General features: G+C 36.8%; 1 protein-coding gene across 1 annotated transcript; it reads right to left on the bottom strand.

Annotated features, from left to right (window-relative positions):
* Positions 1 to 1,358: 1,358 nt before the first annotated feature.
* LOC124640816 (THAP domain-containing protein 2-like) lies at positions 1,359 to 2,836 on the bottom strand. Its single transcript, XM_047178750.1, has 3 exons — positions 2,684 to 2,836; positions 2,196 to 2,379; positions 1,359 to 1,884 (listed from the first exon to the last, which is right to left on the bottom strand). The coding sequence occupies exons 1-3, from the start codon at positions 2,761 to 2,763 to the stop codon at positions 1,729 to 1,731; spliced, it is 420 nt and encodes a 139-aa protein (XP_047034706.1). The 5' UTR covers positions 2,764 to 2,836; the 3' UTR covers positions 1,359 to 1,728.
* Positions 2,837 to 9,433: the final 6,597 nt, after the last annotated feature.

Below are 9,433 nucleotides of genomic sequence, written 5' to 3'. Positions count from 1 at the left end.
ATAGTCCACCCATATTTTTTAAAATAATCAATTTATGAAACCACAATTTGTTATTACAATACAGACTATCGGTGCATGTTGAACATTTTAATACTGAAGCCAATTTTCTGGCTACCCATCCTGAAATATAACCGATAATCTGTTCAGTGGTTTTTTTAACGCTTTCGTTATTTCACATTATCGAAAACACTTCGACATTTGTGTTAATATCATTTTCTACAGCAGTTGCATTTATTAAATCAGAGTCATTTTCGAGAGAGTCATTCTCGTCATCCATAGTTCTTCTGCTTACTGTAGAATTAATGTTGTGAACTGCAGACGAACACGTTAATACAGTTATGTCTTCTAATGGTAGGCAGTTTCCTAAGAACGAAGATTTCATTTCCAGGTGTTGAAGGATTTTTTTGAAAATTCCCTTAAACTGGATAACGTTCTTGAGACAACCTGTAAGTTGCGATATATCGCAAACGTTGTCCTTCGACCAACGTTGTGTATAGATGTTTTAAACTTTCTATACAAATGAGGAAGCCCAAAAAGCAATTATTTTTAGATTCTATAATTTTTTTCTTAATTATTTTCACGGTAATACGTTTACGAACCTCGCGTCTATATTTAATAAAAATGTAAAGGTTCAATATATAAAGTTTCGCTTTTTCCAGAAAAGCTATGATGTCATTGGCGTTTTTTAGAGAAAGTGGTTTTTTCATGCCGTACAAATCAGATGATTTAGAGTTAAAAACATCAAATAAATGATTAAAAATTTCTATAAAATCTACTGTCCTTTCAGTGTCCACGAAAAGGGAAGATGTTAATATCTCATTACATAATTTGAGAGCATTTGCAACACTCATGCTCATGATTTGTGTTGCCAATTTGACTTTCATCACTTCATTTCTAAAATAATTTTAAGTCCAACATTTTTTTGAAGCTTGACTAAATTTTCTAATAACTGCCAGCGAATCTTCCTTCCACTCCCGTCAAAAAATTGTCTTTTAGATTCAAATGAATTTCTTACTAATTTAATCATGTGACAAGGGTCAAACATAATTATATTAGATGCACAACCATCAAATGTTATGCACACGGTAGCATTCACTTAGACATGTTTTTAGTAAATTTGCCCGAGTTTCAGCCGACAGTCCGTTAACAAGAAAATATGCTACTGGGATTTTCCAACTTTCGTTCATACATACTAATAGAAAAACATATGCCTGAGTCGCTATTTCACACGATTTTGCTGATCCAGCACCAAAGTCCACGACACCTGCAGTCTTTTTTCCTGTCCAAGTAGTTTGGTGACGAAGAGCCATCTCGTCTGCAATTAACGTGCACAATATTCGCTGGCCACTATGTTTATACTTCTTTTCTAAAACATCTAACGCTTGTTTATTAAACCCAGGATCACCCGAGCTGTTTTCGTACCACTTCCCTATGACACGAGGATGAGGTAGTGAACCATTAAATACTTGCCTGACATACTTGTAGGCTGCATAATAATGCAGGGTAACTGCAAACTTTCTCAATGCCGGAGTATATTTTTGGCGATAACCTTTAGATTTGCTCTTAGCAACTAGCCGGTTTGTCAGTTCTACTGCTTCAGCTTTCAAATTCAACTCAGAAAACTGATCTACTGTAAAATATTTTTTCTTCTTGAGCTTTGAGACGATATTTTGTAAATTATCACACTTTTTTTGAGTCTTTTATTTTGCTTAGTCAAATTATAATTTTTCATCTGTAACTTTTTTTTGCTTGATTTATTTTCGTAATTTTTTTCTTGAGGTATGCTTCTCTTGGAGTATCAAATGCTGAGTCATGGTCCGAAATATATACATCTTTTAGTGAGTCGTTGTCAGAAATAATTCCTTCTCCCAAGTTTTCTTTATGCTAAAAAAATGTATTACACAGATTAATAGAGAAAAATTTTAATTAATCTTTGGAACACACGTGATTTGAGACACAACAGCAGCCCGACAGCTGGCTGTCGGTTGGTCGTTGAAAGGTTAAGAAATCTTAAATATAGACTGTAACTACAAGCAATGACGAACTGCAGTAGGTATCACAATAGTACAATAAATTTTGAAAAAGCTGAATAGAAATATATGAAAACTATCAATTAAGTTGAGCTTCGTGTATTATCAGCGCTCTTACTTCCCAAAGCATAATTCTAAATAGTGAAGTAGGGTTTTCTTTTTTACCTTAATTACCGGCACTGCTGTCTTTATCAGTTTGCGAACATTTTTTTTCGTAACGTACTTGTCACTTTCCAGAAAGTGTTGAGAACAAATAGTTGAGTATGTCGTTGGCATCCAATCATCTTCTCGTCGTTGTGTTCTTACCACTTGTACCCATTTTTCTTTCATTAATCCGTCTTTAGGAAATCTAAAATAAAATAGAAATTAATGTTGAAAGTCAAATGCTGTTGTTGTTGTGTTTACCAACTATGGATAATATTATTAAATACTGGTGGTGAAAAACAATATTGTAGCCATATGACCCCAACATCCTCTAGCATCGTTCGAATTGACAACACCGCGCGCCATTTTCTCGTTCTCTCTGTCACTCATACATGCAACGCACTATTTGTCTCGTTCGTGTAGATGTCAAAGCGGCAACAGCGCGACAGTGATTTTTGAATAAAATAAAATTTATGATTTTCTGTTTAAATAGATTATACGGTACTTACAAATGAAAAGACACATCCTTCTTGCATTTTACAGCAGGCCCAGTATAAGTGTTGCACTTTCTGAACACACAACTAGGCATTTTTCTTTATTTTTATACACCAAACTCTCGCTTAAACATACGTTCGCATCACGGGCAGACGCAGGACGGACTGAGTTCACTCAAGCTGATCAGCTTGTTTGTATCGCCGCGCAGACGTCAGTAAAACGTATCTACCTCAGATTATATATATAATATCATTGTGTCCACCTGGCTTGTTCTACGCCGGACACTGTGAGACGCCCCGAGGGATTTACTTCAGGTATTTTATGCTACCCTAGTACATTGTAAGATAACACTGGGTACTAGAAAAGTTCAAAAGTTCAGATAAAATAATGCATTTTATCGGTTTTGAAGTACACCACTTGGATAAAACTTCAGTAGGTGATGATACTACACTGAAAAATCTATACATATAATAAATCTGTAAAAAAACTGTGTCTGTACATTGAATATATTTAAAAAATAATAATTGGGTGGGGTTTAGAAACAGTAATGGAGCACAAATCCAAAAAAAAAATTCTGTCTGTTTGTCTGTATGTCTGTATGTCTGTATGTCTGTATGTCTGTATGTCTGTTTGTTTGTACACGCTAATCTTCGGAACTACTGAACGGATTTCAATGATTTTTTCTTTGTTGTATCAGTATTAAGCCTGGTCAACATATAGGCTATAATATATCTTCGAAACTTGAAGACCTGATGCAGAACTCCAACAGACCAACAAAACTATAAGAGATATAAAAATGGTGCCATGGCAAAAATTGTTTCATGTGATGAGCATTTTTAGTTGAGATAATAAATTTGAAGATCTGGAACACCTGATGTGGAACCCCAAGAGCCCAGCTTCTCTGTACCATATACAGGTATGGCGTTTTAGCAAAAGTTGTTCAATTTGATAAGCACTTTCTATTGACTTACACAAATTGAAGATCTAAAACACCTGATGTGGAACTCCAGGTGCCCAGCTAGACTATAGCATATAGAGGTATGACGTTTTAGCAAAAGTTGTTCAATCTGATAAGCACTCTCTGTTGACTTATACAAATTGAAGGTGTAAAACACCTGATGTGGAACTCCAGGAGTCCAGCTAGACTATAGCATATGAAGATATGACGTTTTAGCAAAAGTGGTTCAATCTGATAAGCACTCTCTATTGATGTATAAACATCGAAGATCTGGAACACCTGATATGAAACTTCAAGAGCAATACTACACTTGAAATGTATAGAAATGAATGTTATGAAATAGGTATGGTGAATCCTATCCTAAAATAATGGACACGTATTTTTCTTTTCTCTCTCTCTCACAAACAAATAATAACGAAGATACAACAACGCTTCGTTAAGTCACTGCTTAGTACAAATTTTACATACTTAGACGTGGCGTCACGAGCCCTCACTCTCCGACTTTGTTGCGTTATATCTCATTATTATTTTGTATGTCTCTTCCAGACCTCGGGACTACAGAGTTCCGAATTTTTGGGAGGCAAACGTGGGGCCGAAGCCAACACGCTGAAACCCTTTTGAGACAACTTTAATGAAATGGTGACACAATACCGTCGATTATCCCTTTATACACTATAGAAATGAACCCAAGGACATTCACCGGTGGACGTCGTTAAAAAAAAGACAATCCCCGGTTCTGTGCTAAACTATTGCTAACTATTGAGGGAAACTACTTGGGCTATTTGTGATGGGATGTTAGTGGATGTCAATGGTACATGTAAAAATGGCAGGTGGAGACTCGCCACCTCACTTACTGGGCCCCCGGGAACCTGAAGCGTGAGGATACCTCGGCGGACTTTAAACACAGATTACGCGCTCCCTGTGCTTACCATGAGGCACCTACCCTCCGAGCAGGGCTACTAATCCTGCTCTAGCGACTCCACTCTGGACGGCCAAGCCAAGCCAGAGGCGTGAGACCTACCCCCGTCATGGTTCACTCCGACCGGCCGGAGATGGGGGATACTCTCCCTGGAGAACTCAGCATATAGTATAGCCCCGCGGGGTTGCTACTCCCCGTCATCAGCCTCAGATGTCCTGCGGTGCCTATATCTCATTATTATTGTCGTTATTATCTCAAGAGCCTTTGTCCCAATTATGTTATGGTCGACTTCCAGTCACGATGCAACTGAGTACCAGTGTTTTACAAGGAGCGACTGCCTATCTGACCTCCACAACCTGGTTACCCGCTCAACCCAACATACCTTGGTAAGACTTACTGGCTTCTGACTACCCATAACGACTGCCAAGAATGTTCAATGACAGCCGGAACCTACAGTTTAACATCCCCTCCAAATAACGGTTATTGGTATCCAAAATATACGTAGAAAGTACATACGAACTTAGAAAAGTTGCATTGGCAGGCACTTGCCAGACCTGGAATCAAAGACGCACGCTCATACTTGAGAGATTGGTTCTCTACCCACTAAACCACCACGACTTCCACTAAGTCACCACGACTTTGTCATCTATTTAATGTTTTTTTACGTAATAATACGTGTAACATTTTTGCCACATAACTTAAATGCAGACTTATTAGAATCACTACTTTTATCCCTATGATCACGCCTATTGCGGTTCAGTTCTCAGCGTTTTGTTTAGTCCAATTTAATTAAATATATGGAACGTTTCTAATGTTTATCCGTATTCCGTTGTTTTCAAGTCAACGGGCCCTTAAAATTCAATATCAGACGGTTCAGATCTTTGATTTTGCTGACCCCGTAGTCGCTGGCATAAGGGACAGGATCCGCGTACGAAGTCGCGGGCAGAAGCTAGTTTATAATAAAAACTGCCTATTTCCTTTGCTGCAATCCCCTTTCAAAAAAAGAACTGTTCCATATTGTGGGGCGAATCGACCCATTCCAAATGGGTAGTTCGTCGATTGGCACCGCGCACTATGGGAAAATCGCGTATGTTTCGTCTCAAAACTCCGTATCTCAGTTATTTCAAAACTCCGTATCTGTAATTTTGCACACATATACTTGAAAGTACAAGGTTTAATAAAAAAAATAATAATTTCTAAAATTATGTTTATTAATTTATTTACAAAATAAAACTTAAAAAAATACATGCATTTATAAGAAAAAATATTTTCTAACAGTGTCTAACGAGAAAACAATAATTTACAAAATTCAACAAGCTCCTACAGATTTTTGTTGACAGCAAGAAGGGACTTGGCTTCATCGAAAAGTTCTTTCGATATTGTTTCTGAGGTATTTCTCAAACTTGATATACATATATGGATCAGAAGTGTACAATAAGATATGGAAAACGTCTGTATTGGTAGCCGCTCTTGAACACTTTCTAGAATGATGAAGTCTAAAGTTTTTGTAATCCTTGTTGCGGGATTCTTGAGCGTCTTCGGACAATTGTCCGATAGGTAAAATAGCATAGTACTCAATGATTTTTTCTCCGTGAATAAGTATTTAATGTACGGAGGAATTCATAGAATACCAATTATAAATATTTACGTACAGTTGGGCGGTACTATATGCGTATTCACACTTTTTTGAATCAATAGCCATTCCAGATGACATAGTTTGTAGTATAATGTACATTTGTTTTATAAGTTCTACGTCTACACCTGCAATGTCTGCAGAGTAAGTAATTCTGAAAAAATCTCCGAGCTGTGTTTCCATCATTACTATTTCCAGTGCCTTGTCGAGGTTTATCGATATGCAGTCCCATTTCCTCCCTAAACCGCTTTTGTAACAGTTTTTTTCTTTTCTTCTTTGTTTTTTTTTATTTACTGGTGTAGTTGCTGACCACTTTTGGAAAGACAAGTTATAGGAAATGTGTAAAATCATCTCCATACTTCTAATCCAAGCGTGTAGCGTTGACAGTCCATATTGAAATTAACTTTCATTCACATCTCGTGTCCTAACTGCCTCTAAGTTATTCATTTGCTGAAGAAGAGCTCGAAGGAGTTTCAGTTAAAACTTGTGCTACTTTACCATCAATCATGGTTAAAAATAGGTCATGAGTAATCAAGTTCAATTACTTCATCATTCTTATTTATCATGGAAGGGGACCGGTTTTTAATTTGATTTTTGATATCAGCCACACAACAGACGCGGTTTTTTCTGGAGTTTTTCGCGATATGTTTTGGCACCGTGTCAGAAAAGGCGCAAGTATGCGCAACTTTTTTTTTCTCCTTGTGTAAACTAATGTATAAAGATCGTAATACAATAAATATCTCGACATCGGCAAACAGCGGCAAACGGGTAAGTCTCATAAAAAAAAAATAACCCGAAAATTATACCATCTTAAACTACATTGGTTAATTTTTATTTATTTATTTATTTATTATACATAATATTATTTAAGAAACGTTATGAGGAGATTATAAGCATTTCAAAAATGTATAATACTTATACATTTATATCAAAAACTTTCGAGTAATGTGGCGTTGAATTGTAGTAATGTATTGTGCCAAAATCACATCATTGAACATGGGTTAGCTTTGATGCCTTTTTTTATACATTATGGTGAGCAAAAAGTAATTAAAAAATATATAGAAAAGAAAGCTTATTTATAAGACTAAATTAATTGATTCGTTTTACTCCATAACAATGACTTTCAGGGGAAACGGTTTTGAGACGGCCTTGTATGGGGCTTTCCCATAGTGCCGCGGGGCGAATCGACCCATTCAAAAATTTTACTTCGTCGATTGGCACCACGGTGCCAATCGCTTGTGGGGTGAAACGACGAACGACCCTTTTTATCAATAGGCGTTTTAAAGAACAAAAAGCGGTCTTTGGAAATGTGTAAATTGTCGATTACAGAGTGTGCTAGTACCAGGGCGAATAGCGGAGTTAACATTGACGTTTTGGTGGGTTTTCGATGGCTTATTATTAGATACTCGTAAATTTTGGAAATCAATCTGAAATCATTTGTAGAAACAGTTTCTCCTGGTTTTGTACACATTTTTTTATTACGCTGTTTTGTTGTTACTGGTGACCTACACTCCTTTTAAAAATCTGAGAGTGTTTCATTGAAGGTCGTTTGTGGTTCCCTATTTTCTTTATAATCTGGAAGTTTCTTTAAATTCTTGGTAGCTTCACATCCTGCCATGAATTCAGCCTCAGTAGTTGATAGGGCAATACAAGATTGTTTTTGACTTGCCCAAGAAATAGGGCCACCATTTAACATAAAAATATAATCAGTAGTTGATTTTCTTGTATCCAAATCCCCAGCCAAGTCTGAGTCTGAATATCCAATTAAATCTTCATGACCTTGGTATTTTATAAACATATCTTTTGTTTTAATAAGATATCGAATAATTCTTTTAACATCAAAACTATCTTTATGTTACGATTTTGTTCGCCACACAAATCGCTCCATAAAATTAGTTCCTCGACATCTTCACAAGAGCCGACTTCCTGAGCACACCCTTCCCAGCCATTCCTTCTATCCAAACAAAACACCCACTTGAGTTGGTTTTTGCCGAATAAATACCCATATTATACAGCCAAAGCTGTCGTTTATAGTAAATAATTCCAGTAGGTATCTTAGGCATTGGAAGCGTTTTTGTAGATCAAACGTGAGTGAAGAATGTTCTTCGCGTTCTGTATCTATGGCTATTTTTTCCTGCTTTACGATGATGTATAAATATCACAGTTTTAGCCGATAAATCTAGTCGTAATTTTAACTTCAAACGATTGTTGTTTCGAAAAAAATGGCCGGTCGTATGGTGTCGGCCACTTTTAGTTTTGTTTATACATATTTTACATAATTTGCAAAATAGTATACATATAAAATATCGAAATACATTTCGTAATAAGCATAATAATACATTTTTCAAAGAGAAATATACTAAATTCATTGAAGATTCCATAATAATGTCAATGTGTTCCTCAGGTTTTTTGATGTGGACTGTTTGGTATCCACGGACGTTACATGAAACGTGATAAATAAAGTTCGCTATACACGGCAAAATATATTTACATTATTTTTGTTTTGCTAGTGGTGGTATAATATTTTGCTTGAGACGATACTAATATTGAATATAAAATGCACTTTTGGGTTTTGTACTAATATTCTTCATTTATTTTTCGCTTGGTTTCCGTTGGTTATGTATAAATGTTCTAATGTTTTTTTTGTTGAGACATTAATTATATGTTTGTTCGTGTTGATTAATTTCCGCTAAATGTAAAAAAATGCACTTATGGATTTGACTACCTTTCTTTTTTACTGTTGCCCTTGCACGTGCAAGGTCGCATATATTTTAATGCTTTGTCGCCAAATTTTATTTTATTATTTGAATAATACTAATGTTTTGAATTATTCATACATGAATTACAGATCACCAAATGAAAGCTTTTGTGTTGAGGGAAACGGGATAACCAGAGGACGTGGGGGAAACAAGGGACGTGGGGTCGGTCAGGCCATGGCAGTCGCGGTGACCGTGGCAGTCGTGGAAGTGGTGAGACACGCGGGAGCCGTGGCGGGCCTGGCAGCCGGGGTGGCTGCAGGGGCGCGGACACGATAGTTTGCCCTCTCAAACAGGGAGGCAAGTAAATTTTGCATGGATTTATTACGTATATAAATGTCTTTTATTTTTAATGCTGTAGCATTTTTTCTAACAGTGAGCTAGACGTCGTCCGCGCCCAGCGCCAAATAACGCAGAGGCGCGCTGCAGCCCTGTCTGTAGAGGTTAGGCAGGAGCTTCTGTCTCGGAAGCGCGAAGCCGAAACCTCGCGATGATTGC

This window comes from Helicoverpa zea, chromosome 21, assembly GCF_022581195.2.
Source record: "Helicoverpa zea isolate HzStark_Cry1AcR chromosome 21, ilHelZeax1.1, whole genome shotgun sequence".
Classification (NCBI taxonomy): domain Eukaryota; kingdom Metazoa; phylum Arthropoda; class Insecta; order Lepidoptera; family Noctuidae; genus Helicoverpa; species Helicoverpa zea.
Note: the sequence above shows the minus strand (reverse complement) of the source record. Positions and strands in the feature narration are given on the sequence as shown.

Excerpts from the sequence above, each read along its gene's own strand:
- LOC124640816 (XM_047178750.1), bottom strand. The coding sequence starts at position 2,763 with ATGCCTAGTTGTGTGTTCAGAAAGTGCAACACTTATACTGGGCCTGCT. Across the intron at positions 2,380-2,683 it reads AAGGATGTGTCTTTTCATTT|ATTTCCTAAAGACGGATTAA; the intron begins GTAAGTACCGTA and ends ATTTTATTTTAG. Across the intron at positions 1,885-2,195 it reads CAGCAGTGCCGGTAATTAAG|CATAAAGAAAACTTGGGAGA; the intron begins GTAAAAAAGAAA and ends ACATTTTTTTAG.